The sequence below is a fragment of the Platalea leucorodia genome (genome assembly GCF_965183815.1).
Source record: "Platalea leucorodia genome assembly, chromosome: 9".
Taxonomy (NCBI): Eukaryota; Metazoa; Chordata; class Aves; order Pelecaniformes; family Threskiornithidae; genus Platalea; species Platalea leucorodia.
The window spans coordinates 42,279,302-42,297,807 of NC_138831.1; the positions used below are offsets into that span (position 1 = coordinate 42,279,302).

General features: G+C 41.6%; 1 protein-coding gene across 1 annotated transcript in view; it reads right to left on the reverse strand.

Moving 5' to 3' along the window:
- The window catches only part of ARNT2 (aryl hydrocarbon receptor nuclear translocator 2), a gene marked incomplete at both ends in the record, with an annotated part of 106,165 nt that overhangs the window by 42,630 nt on the left and 45,029 nt on the right, over positions 1 to 18,506 (reverse strand). The window contains one exon of the mRNA XM_082321033.1: positions 2,686 to 2,788. Coding sequence (XP_082177159.1) covers positions 2,686 to 2,788 — 103 coding nt within the window. The remainder of the gene's footprint in view (positions 1 to 2,685; positions 2,789 to 18,506) is intronic.

Genomic DNA, 18,506 nt, shown 5'->3' on the forward strand with positions numbered 1-18,506 from the left:
CCTTCTTGGAGTGAGGGGCCCAAAACTGAACACAGTACTCGAGGTGCAGCCTCACCAGTGTCAAGTACAGGGGGACGGTCACTTCCCTGGTCCTGCTGGCCACACTATTCCTGATACAAGCCAGGATGCCATTGGCCCTCTTGGCCACCTGGGCACGCTGCTGGCTCATGTTCAGCTGGGTCTCAACCAACACCCCCAGGTTCTTTTCCGCGGAACAGCTCTCCAGCCACTCCTCCCCAAGCCTGTATCATTGCATGGGGTTGTTGTGACCAAAGTGCAGGACCCGGCACTGAGCCTTGTTGAATCTCATACAGTTGGCCCCGGCCCAACGATCCAGCCTGTCCAGGTCCCTCTGTAGGGCCTTCCTACCCTCCAGCAGATCAACACTCCCGGCCAACTTGGTGTCATCTGCAAACTTACTGAGGGTGCACTTGATCCCCTCATCCAGATCATTGATAAAGATATTGAACAGGACCGGCCCCTATACTGAGCCCTGGGGAACACCACTCATGACCGGTCACCAACTGGATTTGACTCCATTCACCAGAACTCTCTGGGCTCGGCCATTTAGCCAGGTTTTTTTACCCAGTGGAGAGTGCACTTATCCAAGCTGTGAGCAGCCAGCTTCTCCAGGAGAATGCTGTGGGAGAGAGTGTGAAAGGCCTTACTAAAGTCCAAGTAGACAACAGCCACAGCCTTCCCCTCATCCACTAAGCGGGTCACCCTGTCATAGAAGATCAGGTTGGTCAAGCAGGATCTTCCCTTCATGAACCCATGCTGGCTGGGCCTGATCCCCCGGTTGTCCCGCATGTGCCGCGTAATGGCACTTAAGATGATCTGCTCCATGACCTTCCCTGGCACCGAGGTCAGGCTGACAGGCCTGTAGTTCCCCAGATCCTTCTTCCGACCCTTCCCTGCCCACCCAAACCTAAAGACTATTTGAAATAGATATTCCAAGTGTGGCTAAAGAATAGATACCCTTCAAAATACTATAAAACAAGGGTGAAAACTAGAGAAGAATATAAGTCAGGCACTAATAAGGCCCCTAAATATCCACACAAAACAATCTCAGTGTTCCAGTAGCTCCCCTGGATGGAGCATTTCGACTGCCATACACCAGCTACAATGTTAGTAGATATTAATCTAATGTTTGCAAGAACAGACTATTTGCACTGTCAATTAACTTTAACACTTGTTCATGTGTATTTTGTGATATTTCTAACTATGCCTAACTGTATAATTTTAACAATCCATTTAAAGCTAAGTAAACAGTTTGAAGGGTAAAACCAGTTCATTTTCAATGGAAAAAAGAACAATAACAATGAAAAAATTAATCATAAGGAAAGTTCAAATTATTTGAGGCTTGATCTTCCCACAAGGTTTTTGTTAATTAGTATTATTTCTTTCTTTCTTCTTTTTTTTTTTTATACCAGTCACTGCCAAGGAGAAGGAATGAATTTAGAATTACAAAAACAATGAGGCTACTGGCATGTATAAAATTACTCTCATGCACTGGAGTTTACAGAATCAGGGTGCTAGGAAATAACTGCAATCTGAAATGTTGTTTCAAAAGCTGGGGAACAACTGTAAACAGGACATTAGGCCTTGTTTTCTTTGCACAAAAAAGTCTTCCTCACATGACCACTATGTGCAGCTTGGAGGGACAGAAAGAAATGTTCCAAGTGTCTCCCTGCCACGCTGAATTTCTTTCCCCCCAGTTAAGGGGGTAAAAGGAGCTACAGCTTCGAAGTCTAATTTTGCAGATATGAAGTATATAAACCCTGTAGAAAGGCACCCAGGAGCCATACATTCAGCTTCCTCACATGACTGGAAGAATTCCACCACATAACCAAAGTACAGGGATCTGGTTTAATGTGTCAAATATTTTGCTTTGTGTGTTTTTACAAATCATAACAAATTTTGCATCATCTGTTTTCAACGCATATACTGGATATAGGCTGCAGATGCAATTATGTACTTTCCCCCCTAACCACACAGAAAGAAATTCATTGCAATAGCAACAGGCATTTTATCCTGTTAGCTCTACAACAACAGAAGTGCCTGCAAGCCCTAGTCAGAAGCACTGGGCAGGCAGATCTCTTTAAAGAAGCCCAAGCAATGCAGGAGAAGCTGGAAAATTGCAAAACAAAAACCCTCTAACAATTACTCATTTATCTAGCACCAACCAGCTGACATCTGGTTAATTCATACCAGGCTTAGGTTAATTCCTACATAGCTGGCAAGTTTGCAACTGAATTCCTGTTTGTCTTCAAGATTCTTTTAATATTATTGGTTTGCTGAAAAAATACACAGAGTTGGGCTTTCATTACACTTATGAAAGCTTTGTTCCCAAAGTATTGATTCGAATAATTTGACTAGAAGAGACAATGGCTTACATTCCAGGGGTGAAGTTGTCATGAAGTTCTCTGGGGAAAGCATCCTACACCCTACGCTGATAAAAATAACTGCAACACACAAATGAGGTGCTGTTTTGTCATTAGTCATAAAGGAAGACAGGTTGCAGTTTTACTTCAGTTCCAAAAGCAAGCATTCTAGAAATGCTTAATGGGAGCGTGTCATTACAACTTCATTTTTTAAGCAAGGTCAAATTAGTGCAACAAAATGTCTGAAGTCTAATCTGAGATGGGACTGGAACCATCACAGGAATAAAAGGTAAATGTGTACCTCATCCTGCAAATGAAAGAGCGCCTTGATCCCATGCACATTCTCATTGAGGACTGCTGACCCTCTTTCTTTACTGTTCCAGTCTTCAAGTCGAGGATTCGTCCTGGAAAAGTCAGGGAGAGCAACTGATGTTTAGTACATAAATTTAATTCCATTTACTACAAAGTAAGATGACAGTAAGTTCATAAGCTAAATGCCATTAGCCCATTTAAGGGGAAAAAAAACAAAGAAAAACTCTTGATCCTGGTCTCACATTGGTTATGTGCTGGCTTAACTAACGATTTCAGCGAAGCTGACTCCGAGTCACAACAGTGAAGGCTCTTTTCTCAGTTGGCCCAAGACCAACTTCCAAGTCAGGGTCAAATGTCTGGAGGCAGAGAAGATAAGGACAGCAAGCATAGCTTTTTGACTTGATCTGCTCGCTGCACTCTACCAGAACTGTGGATAAAGCAAGATGCATCATTTCCCTGATGGTTGCTCCTCTTTCCCTGTGCTCTTGTGTTTATCCAGAACGCTCTCACCATAACACCACCTCACATATTCAGGGCTGCACTGATGGTGAAGAATACATACAACTAAGGTTTTCTCTTTGGTGATGAGATACAGGATATGTCACAGCAGCACTTGTGGTGGGGCCCTTTCAGAGTTGATCAAAACTTGACATGTCAGCATCTTTTTAAAGTTAATTTTCAGCCGGATCAGTGAGATGATCTGACTCACCACATGGCAACAGGAGTCCATGCGAGGTCCGTGGCTGGACCCTGCTGATCGGCATAAGCTGACTACAAACCTCAGAGCCTCACCCCACAGACACAGCATTAAAAAGAGATGACAGCAACCAAGTCTTCTCAAGAGAGGACAGAACGGAGGGAACACTGAGTTGATACTCCTACAGTAAGTTGGGGGAGGTCTTTATTAAAAAACAAAGGTAGCAAGGCAGTCACAGGTTAATCTTTCCATTCTCCTAGTACAAAACAGAAGGCAATGATTACTAAGACAGGTTCAGATTAGTGATGGCAGGGTACAGGATATCACCTAGCATCCTATTGTTTATCACCAAAGAACTAACAGAATGGATTTTAGTATCTACAGCTCAATTGCTAACACATGACTATAAAATCTTGCACATTAGTAACACAGACTAAAAATGAATCACTGGCCCAGATCCACAATGCTTCAGGGCTAGATACAGCCGCAAAAGTGACAGTGGGCAAGAGAAACACAGTGGAACAGCTGCTAGCCAACTAAATGACAGCCACCAGTGCTGATGACACACGGCCATGAGCAAACCTACATGTTTAAGGTGGATATCTTTCAATAACTGACACTACATAAACCTAAGTCTTTACTGTGACATAGCTAGCCAAGTTTACAGCAATATAAGATACCATACTCTGTCTGTACTAAATCAAAGAAATCATTTGGAAAACATTCAAAGTCTCCCTCACCAGACTTACTTAAAAGTCTCTGTCCAAAAATTAAGTTCTGAAATAATCCTAATGCCAAACATTAATTTTAGAATTACTTTAACTGAAAATATTTACCTCCACCCATGAATGGGAATAAAATCACTACAAAACAGTTTAAAGATCAGTATTTTAGATAAGGGACTAGGCAGTAGCATTTTATTCTTAAGGTATACTAAAGACGACTACTTCTGGAGGAAAGCCATCCTTGTCGACAGAAGGTCAGACTGTGTCATTTGGTGTATATCCAAGCTATATCTCAGATGGTGAAGAAGTTAGCAAGCCTGGGAGCAATTCCCGAAGATGCTTCAATTCAGAGCACTGGGCCATATATTAATACAGATGTATGATTCTGGTGTGAGCTGGGAAAAATCATACCACCATATTTCCCCAGCTCAGTTACGCTGACCTTATGATGTAGGATGGATCTGAGGTTCAAACACAGTTCCCTTCCTTGCATCAGAGAGTCTGCCCCTCTGTCTCATTTTCTATATCCGAAGCCACAGTCTATTTCCCCATCCCCTCAACTAATCACACAATTTAGAGAAACAAAATATCATTAGGCAGGAGGCAAACTGACTCACAAACGAAGGCAATGCATGATGAAGCAAATAAAGACAGAATATATGTGCAGGACCCAGTGGTTGTCCATATGAGCATACAAACCAAAACAAACCATTAAAAGCATTTTTCTCTTTGGACACAATAGCTTTGTCATACACATAAACAAAAGAAGAGTTTCTGTGCATTTTTTTTTTCCCATTCCAATACAAATTCTTGAAGTGACACTAATAATCAAAAAGCAGTGACAGTAAATGTAACTCAAACAGCTAATAGAAATGTCTCAGTTTTTATCATCCAAGAGCATCTATAAAAATAAGTATACTTCACAATTACATGGCTGCTAAGCCTAAAAGTGCTGACACATGTTCCTTTGGCATGTCTGGAACCCCCAACAACAAAAGTCATAGTTTTTATATTTAGCTTTTTGTTTGGCATTGTCTTAGAAATATGTACCAGATAACAACTAGTAATCTAAGTTTTGCCCTGACTTACAAAATCACTGCAGGGGGTATGGGGTATGTGGGGATATGAGTCAGAGAAATGTTTGGTACATAGATATTAGGACACAGATCTCTCAGCAGCTTGTTTCAATAGTCCGTCGCGCATGTGTTAACCCTGTAGAGCTCTAACAATCTAGTGCAGATTTTGATAACAAACAAGCAGTTTGTATCTCATGTATTATCAGAAGTTTACGACCAAATTATATTAGAAAGAGGAAGAATTATAGTTGAACAGACTAAGGACAAAGCTTTCAATTTAGCTCAAAGAAGCCTGTCAGTGCACTCCCTGGGATAAGAGGGAGTCCAGAGACACAGCATACCAGGGCTCGTATCACTGTTGGAGCTTTTAAGTTAATAATACTGGTGCCGCCAGGTGCGCAGAGCCTATCTGGGAGAGTAAACTGGGAAACAACCCGCTGGGAGATTTGTATGCAACCAATGCGGCTATGCAGCACAGGTAAATGCCAGCTTTGGAAAAAGGAATGGCGTAATACTCCCAAGTCCTTGCAGCCTCTGTCTGCCCACAGTACGGCATGCACGCCATGAAGACCTTTCTCTCTTTGGAGAGCTGTCCTCTTCAAGGATGGCAATCTGGATTTTATTTTTGTGCTAACTGCTCAAAAAAACATCTTCATTTCCAGACCTTCACTTACAGCATTTAGCTTTTCCCAGATAATTCTAAAAAACTGCAGAGAGATGGAAAATGGTGAAGTCAGGACAAGCTGGAGTTGTACAGCATAGAATTGCAAAATCACCCTCTACCTGCTTTAATATCATCTACAGTTTGCTGCAGCTGCTCACGTGACGGACCTTGGCAGGTCCCCCGTTGCAGTCAAGCAAACTGGCATAAATCACAACTCAGTGTCATACAGACAGCTCAGTTCAAGGAGGTGGCAAGCTCTGATGATAGCTCTGTCACAGAACCATAAAATATTCCTATCTCCGTGTGTTCCTGCATCTTTTACGGTGGTGCTGCTACCTTGGTGATAAATGCTCATTTAGGTTTCTCCACAGGAAACACACACAAAGTACATTTGATGTAAAAGTTGGTGATTAATATATTCATATTAATAAGAAATACTCTAGGATGCTCCGACAACTTCTGCTAACTGAATAGTGCGCATGCGCATTTTTTTTTCATTTCTTCTAGTTTCTTCAAAAGAACAGTTTTAGCAACCCAGTGGCACCACCAGCTGGATCCCTTATGAGCTTCCCCATAAACTGGTAATTGCATGTAGTTCATTTTCATGTTAAACTTTTCCCCTCTCCAGCGCCAGACACAACCCTCAGCTACAGCAAGTGCAGGACGCCTGTCTCAATCACAGCCCTACTGTGACTGACGCTGCTGTCTTATTACCATTTACAGCAGCTGCACAATTCGGAGGAAATCAGAGTTTACTCTGCTGCAAAAGAGAAAGCAAATAAATGAGTAGGATGCTTATTAAAACCAGCACACAAATCTCTCCAGTCAGTCTAGGTATAATTGATAATTTGTTGAAACCTACCCACTACAGTCCCCATTCAGAAGGCAGTATTGCTTAAACCTGTAATAAGCCAGTTGTCCTTTGAGCAGGAATCCTCCATGCGACCCAGGAACCTGATGTCAGCTGTCATTACAGGAAAGGGCTGTCAGAGAAGCCCACAGAGGTGAGGACGATGTACAAGACATTAATTATTTGGGTAAAATTAGAGAAGCCATATGAAGCTCTTCCCACTAAAGAGATTAGTTAGTAACAGATTCAAGTACCGAGGATACATGCCAGAAACATTCCCTTCATGTTATGCTGGAGTGTGTTTTCAAAGATGATCTAAAAACGTTCTCATGATCAAGGGGACAAATGTTCATATTGGCACCAATATGCCCCTTGTGTGTGCAAACAATGCACAGATTATGCATGAACCCTCCCCTTTTGGATCTCCAGTTGCTACTGTGAATGTTCAAATACATTTTCTGTGCTTGCAATGTTTGAGGTGAACCTAAGCCAAGGATTGGCCTGGGCCTACTGAAGTTCATGGGGTTTCAAATCTGGGAGTTTGGCTCAAATCCATCTTTCCACAATAGCACCAGCCTGTTAGAAAATTTGTTCCTCCATGTTTGAGCACTGCATGCTAAGGTTTATAGCCTGGTAATCAAACACAGTCTGTTACTTTTTTCAGTTCTGTTTTTTTTTTTTTTTTTTTTTTTGCGGATTCAAAACTCCATAAGCTTCAACACCTAATTCAGCCACAAATGCTTTCTCTGCTGGAATTCCAGTTCCTAAGAATCCTACAGTCTGTCATTAGAAAGAAGGGTTGTTACATGAGGGCATTCCTCTGCAAAAATTTCAGTGCAAGTTGAAATGGCTGTCTCTAAAAACAATCATACGGTATTCACACCCAGTTTGCAGCATGGAAATACCCCTCTTTTGCAACAAACGACTACTACCTGTTTACAAAGATCAGAAGAAATTTGGTTGGGCCTCATGCACACAAAAATACTGTTGGCAAAGTACATTATACAATTTTCCATTTCCCTCTAACTCATCAGTAGACGGACTGCTGTCTTGCACAGAATCTTGGACCTGATAAGGAAACAGTCTGAATTAATACATGGAGTCTCACCTTGCCCTCAATACCTTCAGCAACTCAGCAAGCTTTGCACTGTAGTTGACAGCATCTTGTCTTACGAAGAACAAGTTAGATATTTCATAATTATTCTCAGCCACCGGATTGTCTACATATTTCTTTCCAGGCAAAATAAAATAAAGGATAAACTAAGTTTGGTTTGGACAAGATAACAAAAGATGACTTTGTGCTCATCAAAAATACTCCACAGGCTACCCATGGAAGACAAACAGAACACAGGAATACTGCACCCAAAAATCCTTATGAAAACTAAAAACATCTTTATCTTACTATAAAAACGGAAAAAGCAAGACAGGGATGCAGGAAAACAAGAGGAAATAATTAAAAATAAAAGCAAAGTGTTGGTCAAGGTACTGATGCTTCTGGACACGGCTCCAAATGTAAGCTGACCCTCAAACTGAAGGGTCAGAGAACAAAGGACTTCTTCTATGGCGATGCTCTCTATTAGTACATTAAGTCTTTAGAAATTAGCGGCAGAGATCAGCTTAAAGACGTGTGTTCTCAACTAAAACTACCAGCTGCCGGCCCATCACACAGAAGTGCAACACTGCAAACAAACTATGTATCATTTATAGGAAGGCAGCACAGAAAAGCCTTTATCGCTTAGGAGCGCAGCAGCAGAAAGCCAACTCTGTTACTGCACCTCGGGATATGAACGGTGTGCATGAAGACAGCATTGGTGGTTGGCCACTGACTCCACAACAGTTTTTTGTACAGATGTAATACAGGTCACCGCTTGGGATAAACAACTAAGTTCCAGAAAAGGAAGTGAAACTCTTTTTTTTTTTTTTTTTCTTTTTTTTTTCATTTACCAGTTTACACATATGCACTGACTACAGCTTTACACCGAGGTACTCAGCTGGCAGAGTTCCTCTTGAAAACAATGGATGCATTATGAATACATAAACAAAATATCTTCCATAAGAAGATTAAATAGCCTAAATTTGATCAATTTATATTAAATTAACTCTTGATAAGCTTATGTCAGAGCAAAGCAATTATTCCGCATTAATTCAACAATCAAAAAAAAACCGCCTTCAAAAATTTATACTCTTACAATTGTAAGGGATACAATTTTATCTCATGTTTAATGCAGCTCAGCAAGTGCTTTAAGCTCTATTAAGTTTAATAAATATATATCTGACCTGTGGATCCTAATATAAAAAAAATTACAGATGATCTAAGAACACATCAAGAATCAAAACTGAAATGCAAACACAGTATTTGAAGTCTCTCCTTCCAGGAACTCACATTTACATGAACCAGAAGCAGCTCACAATATACAAATAAAACAATATACACATTAAAAAAAAATCACGGTCACACAGCTCTTCTCTCAGCACTCTGGGTTTTATTATTTACATAAAGGTAATGTTCATAAAAGCACAGACGTATCTACCACGTATATACACATATTAGAGTACACAGGCCCTGTCCTGAAAGCCCAAGTCCCTGCCCTACAAATGCCAAGATATGTACTGTGGGGTTGGTGCGACCGAGAGCAACTGCCACAGCACAGAAATATGCTGCTGGTCACCCAAGCGCCCTCTAAAAACGGAGCATCCCTTCAGCATCACACCACCAGAGGCAGGAACTACGTGGAGTGAACGCACCGAACAATACAACCTTAATACAACTGTACCCACAAAAACTGCATCTCTCCAGCCCCTCATTGAGGGGAAAGCAAACGCATGAGCAGTAAGAACAGCCTGGACAGTCAAAACATAGGTGGACTTAAGACCATCCTAACTTCAAAATACAAACTAAAGGCGGAACCGCACGACTGGCACCAGTTACGCTGTGCACCCAAAACCAGCACTGATTTTAGAGCATGCCTCTCGCTCACATCAGAGGTTACACTGCAGCTCCCACAGGCAATGCCCGCTAACCTGTGGTTTATTTTAACACCACTACTTCCTATTTGCTGAGCAGTTAATGGTCTTTTAAATCTACGACAAAAAAGACACCAATTTTTAACAACATTTAAAGCACATCGAGAGGCCGTGAGGAATGCACAGTTCTAGAAAGTAAGAGCCTGATGAGGTTGTTTTTACAGAACAAATTTGCTAACTCGTGATGCTTAACTGATTCACCAAAAAACCCCTACTCATTCACAAACCATCCCAGCGTGCAGGCACTGGCAGGGCCAACGTGCTCGCCTTCCCCTGCATCAGGCACAGCACCGCCACGTGGGACTGCTGCCAGGGCTCGCAGTGATGCAGAGCAGACGGGCTCCTAACAGGCAGCAGGCTTTACTCTTTCATGCTTCGGATTAATGCAAAATAAGTATCGTAGCTACATTGTTAGCAGTGTGCGTGTAGTTTTAATTCACACGTTGAAAGGGTCTGTTCTGCAGACTGTCTCCCCTGTGGGTGCAGGAGCCCCTGGGTTCTGCCTGGAACGTGTCTGGTAGCACAGGTCATCCCCTACTGGTATCACAGCCTTTATGGACCATAATCACAACTTCAATCCCTGGCTTACGGGAAGCTCAGAACGTGGCAGGGGGGATGCGTTCCTAATCACGTGGAGATGGTTGATGCAACCTAAATCCTTCCTGATATTAAAATCATGATCCTATCAAGTCTTTCAAGGAGCGGGTCAGTAGGACTTTGAGGGAAGTAGCACTGCGGGTGGGAACAAGGTCTCCCCATGCATACTTCCCACCCTTGCTTCCCACCTGGCCTGACTGTACAGAGAGGATGGGACCTCCTCACAGGAGACGGCACTCTACCAGCAGGCTGTACAGCAAGCAACGTTTATACCTCTGTCCTCTGCCATATAGGATTTTGTGCCCTGGCTCAACTTCTCCAGAAGAACTAAGCCATGGGGACACCGGTATACCAATATCCCTTGAGAATACAGTACAACTGTAAAACCAGCCTCATGCAGCCTGGATAAAAATCAGGGACCACACAGGACTTCCCAGCTGTCATTACACTGCACACATATCAACCAAGAAGCTTGCGGGATGGCAGGGATAAAATGCAGTCGCTCTTGCTCCAAAGCTGGCAGTGCCTTCCACCCAAGTGTTGTGAGACTGCTCTAGCTCTCACCGGCTGAGGCTTCACCGCTCTTGCGTGCCCGTGTTATCCTGCAGCAGCAAGCAGCACCGTGTCCCTACCCCGCTGCACTCACATTACAAAGCATCGCTAATACACTGATAAACAAATAGATCAGTATACACAATGAATAACTGGCTCCAAGCATGTACTTGTTGTTGGCAGACATTAAAGCGACTTTCAGAGGGGATCCACACCTTTATGCCTCTTTTGAAGATGAGGACACTGAAGCCTAAAGGAACGATTTCTCTTGCCTGCGGTCAGCCAGCAGTGGAAGTGCAGCTACAAAGAGGGTCCAAGCTCATATAAGCAATATGAGTTCTCAACACACTGTAGGTGTAGATAAAAATTCTCAATAGTATAATCCACAGTGATTCTCAGAAAGTCCATAAAAATCTCATGATGACTATATACTTATCAAGGCATAATCAGCTTAAATGAGAAATAAACATGATTATGCTTCCAAAAGAAGACCATAGACTGGGCAGCTGATTTATCTTTCTTTATATCCAGTGATAACCTCCTGATGTATCAGTATAGAACCTGAAACAAATTAGCCCAAATAAGGAAAACAAATTTCACTTGAATTGAATACTCCACTTTCACAATACTACTTAGAACCAGGACATGCTCTCTATTGCTCATATTTCCCTCCACACTCATGCAAAATTTCCTGAACTACCTATCCCGTAACGATGGCTAATGTTCCACTTACAAATATAAACCATCAAAGCTCACTCTCCTCACTAGCCTAGCTTCTCAGGGGGACTATTTGAACCTTTCTAAATATGTTACAGTTTACATCATCTAATTGCAAAAGGCGTTGTATAAGCGTTAGAGTCAAGTTATGACATTCTTACAATAGAATGAAGAGTCGATCCAATCAACAGCAAAGTTAAAAAAAAAATAAAACAGAAGTAATGCAATTGAAATGTAGCTATTTTTAAATATCTGTCTGTCCCCTACTCACAAACTGGAGACACTGACCCACAAAGGGGGAATTGAAAAGCTTTCTCACCCCCTCTTGTTTTTCAATAAGAAACCCCTCATGTCACACAGCTGTTTGCTTAATACAACTTGTTCTTATAAAAGCTCAAGAGGCCAAAAGGTCTCTGCTGTGCCTGCCTTCACGTTTGACTAATCAGTCTGCATCATGTAATTCTCCACAGTGTTGGGCAAATATGCATCATTTTAATTAAATTAAAAAGGGAACTATGTGGGCTTTTGAGCCTTGCCTTGGAGTTAATTTTAAGAGACTATGTGAAGGGATAGTGTTACAGATCACATGCAAGTTTCTCCACTGATGGACCTGGAAAAACTGGACAAAAAAACCCAAGCAAATAATTCAAAGCACATGTTGAAAGTGAAGTTATAACATAAAAAAACCCCCAAAACGTTTTAAGAACTAAATATATTTTTAACTCTCAACAATGGTTATGTACAGGAAATATTCAGCATGCTAAATAAAATAACTTGTAGAAGGCCATACAGATGTGTAAGCTCTCCCTAGACATAAATACAATAGCATCTATCTCCACTTCCCATGTCCTATTTGTAAAGTGGGATGATGATCCTCTCTTTTTTCATCCTTGCATTGTCCATTTAAGCTTTAACAGAAGAAGCTTTATCTTGCTATAGGTTTGTATAAGTCCTGACACAGCTGCATTCTGATCTCCACAGGTACTTTCAGGCTCAGTCACTAAACAAATAAATATCACCAAGTTCATGGTTTCATGAGCTGGGAGGTTGTGGTATCACTTCTCTTATAACTATTAGATGTATTTGAAAGAAAGCCTGAGCTGGAGAAAATTATACTAGGGCCTGCCAATGATCCAAGATACAAAGAGCTCCTCAGAAGACAGAGCAGACTTTCTACACCTAGAAAAAGGATGGAAAACCCCAGAAACAGTTACTCCAAAGTACCGTCAGCAGAGACTCCCATGACAGGACAGCTATCCAAAATAACTCTGTAAAATGTAATTTGTTCTTTTACATTCACAGCTGCATAATAAATCAATACATAAAGGTTGTAAGTAGCTTTTAGATTAACCTATTTGTTTCACTTGAATGCTCAGCAGTAAGCTTCACTAAAAAACACTTCTGCCAAAAAAGCTTCATCTCCTGGCATTCTGTATTACTTGTACTTCATTATCAAACTCAAATAACTGAGATAAATGCTTTATTAGTAAATACCAGTATCATCTGGTTCTGAAATTTGGCTGTGGTCTGTTCCACATGAGCTGGTGACACACCATGGAATAGTCCATTAGAAGAAATAACGACTGCAAGATGACTTTGTGAGAGATTTTGCTGGGGACAGAATTAAATTTAAACACAAGAGGAGTGGGAGACAGAAAGAGAGGGAGGAGAACAAAAGGCCCAAGGATGCTGTCTGGTTGTTTTTACAGGCCACTCCTTTAGTTCAATTAAAATAAGGTGTGTGGGGCAAAACATCATTATAGGTTTTAATTCTCTTTTTGAAGACTCAAAACACGTACAAGTTACACGCAAAAGTCTCCATACTATGAAAATAGAAAGAAGAATGTCTGATGACGTAAGTTCATATCTAAGGCACTGCAATACAATAGATCAAACCACAGAAAACTGAGCGGGCCATGTTTACAACTCTGGTTATGTGCTGCTGTATGGGAGGCATTTCCCTCCACGCAGCTCTCTGCAGGATACCAGTGAGGAGCAAGTGGGTACTGTGGTCCCAACAAACTGGTGGGAAGCCGGGGAAGGGACAAAGACCGTCGAAGTCCTGCCTCTGAAGTCCCAATATTATGAAATAGGAGCGCTTCAGCCAAGGGGAGAGAGATGACAGCAGCACGGGATCAGTCAGTTATTCCCCTTTTGAAGCAAGCGGACACTCAGGGTGGACTACTGTCACTCCAAGGCACCCACCACTCCTCCCTCTGCCTCCCTAGCCTGTTGCTACAGCTCATCACATAATAATAAAATATTTTAGTGCATTGTATTAACTTCATTGAGACAACAGAACATTCAAATTAGGCTAAAGGAAAAGCTAGTTCTCCACAGGGCAGATGTTAAGGCTAATACCGCACCCTCCCAGCATCTCTGGAGTTCCCATCGAAGCAGTGAAGCATCTGAGATTTACAGAGGGTTGCAAGCAGGGCCAGTGCCAAAAGGTTCTGAGAGGCACGCTCAGACTGCTTTAATGGCAATGTGTTAACTAATGAAGTTGGTTAGGTATTTGTGAAACACTAGTACTTTTTAAAAGGGGGGGGGGGGGGAATCACTAACTCCATATATTTCACCATGTTTAACAAAACAGAGCAGGTTGAATAAATATTGAACATTAAAAAAAACCCACCACCCTTGAAACCCAGCAACTGAAAATGATCCAGTCGAACATCTGTGATAACAGACCTAAGTACGCAGCAGTTTCTGAGTGAGAAACTCACGGCGAAGACTGAAGAGAAATAACAACCGCAAAACCCACTTGCACATGCATGCCCAAGCACCTGAAAATCCACCCTAAAAGCATTCCCTAATGCTAATCAGATGTAATAAGTCTATCTCAAGAGTACTAGGCTAAAGCTGCTTTCTTATTTTGCTAAAAACACGTTCTGACCTCTTAAAACTACCATTATAATTACCCAAGTAATTTAAAAAAAGGCAACTTATTATCACCAGTTTTCCTTCCAGTACTATCCACCCAAATGGAGTGTCTCAGCAGCAGGGAGACCACTGGGTCACTGTGTTTGTGTAGGAGTTGCTTTATGAACTGCTTTATACATAGCTGGCTTCTCCCAATATTTGGGATTTTTTTCCCCCCAGAAACAGCCCTAGAGACCAAAGCAAAACAAAATTCTCTTGGAATAAGTTAGAGAGATTAAATGTACCATACGTTTAAAATATGATCATTTGAAAGTACCTACTTTTTGAGAGCAGACTGGCTTTTTCTTATTTCTGTGGTATTGTCTATTGTGTCAAAGGGCAGGAACGGCTCTCTAAGGCCGTAAAGTCCTCTTTCTCACATAAACAACACAAAAAGCCAAATTCCACCCTCTGCATTACCCTTGTAAGATCATGGGACCACAGTCACTGGTCACACAGCCACAACTGAATGAAGGATTTGTTTCATTCACTCCAACTGAAAAACAGGGCAATCCACTTGCAAAGGAAACATTAAGTCCCATATGTGTAATTTAATGCACAGAATATTTAAAACTTTCCTGTGCTGGGCTCCAGAAGGCAGACAATTCACAGACTTGGATGGCCCTCACCCACCCACTATGCTTTTTCATTGTCACATAGAGTTGGCAAACTGTGCTTGATCAAACCAAACGACGACAGAAGAGAAGCTGAAGACATGGAGGCCTTGAGCATCACTCCTAAGCACAGGCTAGCGGGACAGCCAAGATACAGATGCCACACAGGCACAGCTTCCTTGTTTCCTGCTCCTGAGCATCCACTGCACTAATTCATTTGCTTGCAAACAGAATGGGGATGGGGAAGCAGAACATTCATTTCCTCCATCCTACATGTAAAAAACACGCCAGCTGAACTAAAGCTGAAAAAACACAAATTCCTATGCTTGGCACTGCCCAAGTTCAAAGGCCATCTCTGGTTGGCACTGGGACCTTCCTTCTATGAGAACAAACAGTCCACAAAAGTGTGGGCAGATTTTTTTCTTTGGAAAAATGGCACGGCAACAGGCTGGTGTGTATGGAAAGTCTTACATCTGAAACATTCTCTTCACTCCCCACAATGCTGGTGGGACCACATAACTTTGCTGAAAAACAGGTATCACGTGGTGATTTGGTAGTTGTCAGCAACGAGCCAAATCTCTTCCAAGATTTCACACTTAAAATAGGAAAAGATGCCTTGCCAAAATTGGCTTTTTCTACAGTAAAACCAGACTGAAACCTGAAATACTCTGTTCACATGAATCACTCATATATGTTCTATACTTGGCAGTATGTTTCAAGAATTCATGTCCTGAAAAAGAGGGGACAACCTCATTGTTGAAGCTTCTATTTTCAAAAATCTCTCTGCTCCCTTCCATTGCAGGTGCAATAATCCTGGCACAGCTATCTTCAGCCTCCACCCTTCTAAGGAATATGGGGTGGGGGGTGGTGGAAAATCCCATAAAATATTAAGAGTCAAGTTTCAGACAGTCCTCGAGAGACATAACAGATTTCAGGACATCTCATATCTTGCATATGGAACCTTTCTCTCCTCCCCATCCCGCCTGCTTTGCTGTATGTTGTTTACTGGATGCCTGCTTGACTTCACCCCACAGGTAGTTACGTTTCATGGATATTCAATGAAAACAGCTGATGATGAACCACTGTTTTACCCTGGGATAAACAGCACAAGTAGCTATTTACTCTTTCTATAAACAAAGAATTATACAACTCATTCCCTACCTGCCCAGCGGCTAATGGTCTTACTAGGTCAGTCATCCTCTGCTAAGATGTTAAAATCTAAAATACTGAGATCGGGTTTTAATTCTCTGTACTCTGACTTCCTAAGCTGCTGGGCTGGGCACGTTTCAGAGACAGATGGTTCTTTAGGGTTCATGTACTTAAAAGAGGTCACAGGCAGAAGTAAAAAAAATAAAGAAATCAAGTGCTGTCAGTTGAAACAGCCCTTTACACGCAGAGTACCTTTCTGATGCATAAACCTCTGATAAATGTGCTCTTCAGAACCAAAGGCTAGAGAATAACGTCCCAAAGGAGCTTTACCACAGCTCCTTGTTTTGTTGATTGTCTCAGCAAGGACGTGCTTCTCTGAACACAAGGGATTTTTAAATTATTTTTTTTCCAAGGAGAGGTAAGAGCTCCAGGTAGAAAAGCATCCATCCTTAGCAAGTATCTTAATTTCTACAAAAGACACAGGGAAGACAGAGCATCTGACAATATATTTTTGGGAGAGAATTTTTGGCACCAATACCTAAAATAGACCTTTTTAACTTTTTTTTTTTTTTTTTAATAAATAGGCTAATCCAATTTTCAACTGGATGAGGAGAAGCTCCCTGGTTTGCTAATATAGTGCAGAAGTCATCCCATTAATTAAATGTTTTGATAATGTATTACTTTTTCATTAGACATGAGTTTTACTGTTATTGATGATGACATTTAAGGCACAACAGAATTATATTTGCCGGGCTGAGTTTCTGGTCATGCCTCAAGTTAGTCTTTGAAATTCTTCTGAGAATTGTGCACATAAAGCCAAACAGGAGTCTCATCCGCCTCTTCTCCATATCAGTTGGAGTCTCTCCTAAATCATTCACTGAAGTCAGAGTTCAAAACAGTGATCATGAATAAGAGCCACATTTGCTTTCACTGGCTGGCTGTGTGTCTGAGAAGAATTCCCTTTCTTCTAAGAAAGATCATGCAGGAATCAGAGTTGGAAAATTGACATGGGATTATAAGACAGCTCACAGCACAAAAAAATCCTGCACTGATTTTTCAGGAAGAGTATCTGTTGTAGCGAGAAATTATTCCTAATCTTCTCTTTCACACGGTTATTTACCCTTTGTTGAGCACTTCCCATCTGTTCAGTGCTGTGGAAAGCTTTACTTTGCTTCTCCACTGGTCTCTGGCACTGCCCACTTTTGAGTTGAACACTATTTTTCTCATTTTTACAGATAATTTGACTCTATCTACGGCATCTGGATTTTGTGTCTGTGTCTACAAAATGCGCTTGGTCACGGAAAGCTTTGCAGTTGGACACAAAACTGCATATGCTGAAACCATCATTGCAAGACAACATGTTATTTGAAGGTTCCGTGAGACAGGTTCCCCAATTCAAATCTCTCTTTGTATAACATGGTGTGATGTTTCCATAATATTCATGAACCACAGTGAATTGTCACACAATGGCCTTCTCTTCTAAAAAGGTACCTATCAGCTCAACTTTTGCTGTGGTCAGTCACCATTTCCATCATAAAGTTCTACTTTTTTGTACTTATAAAATATGGCAATAAAATATCATGCCAAGATTAAACTTGGCATACAAGTTCTGTCCAGAAGTAACCTCGATTAATCTTTTTCAGCTAGCAAGTAAATTGACTTAGTCATTTTTAAATCATTTGAAAATGAAAGCTGTAGAGGTTCTGGTTCTCATCATTTTCTTGCAGTCACAGGTCCACAGTTTCAGCACCCCTTAACTGCTCAGCTAAAACAGTCTGCAAGGACTCCTGAACCGGAATGTCCTGAGGGGGCTTTGTGCCACAGATGGGATTACATACGCTGCTCCCTGCCTCGCCTTAGCTTTAGAGAGTTGAGGCTGAAGGAAGACGTTATAGCTGGATTACTACGTGCTGTGCCGCTTGGAGCTCAGAATTGAATGTAATAAACTTGGGCGTTTCCCATTTGCACCGCTGGAGATGCTGGCTGCAGGAACAAAGACCTCACAGCCTTGACAAGTGTATCTCAGACACATCATAGAATCACTTAAGAGTATTTCCAGGCGACCATACAGAGGTACCTATATTCCTCATTCTACTCTTTCATGAACTGCTTATGGAGAATTAGACTGGTAGAAATCAGTCCAGCGAAGTGTTCTGGAACACTATATTTTAACAGAAGGACAGTCGACTACATACTTGCTCACTCAATTTTTTGGAGAGTAAA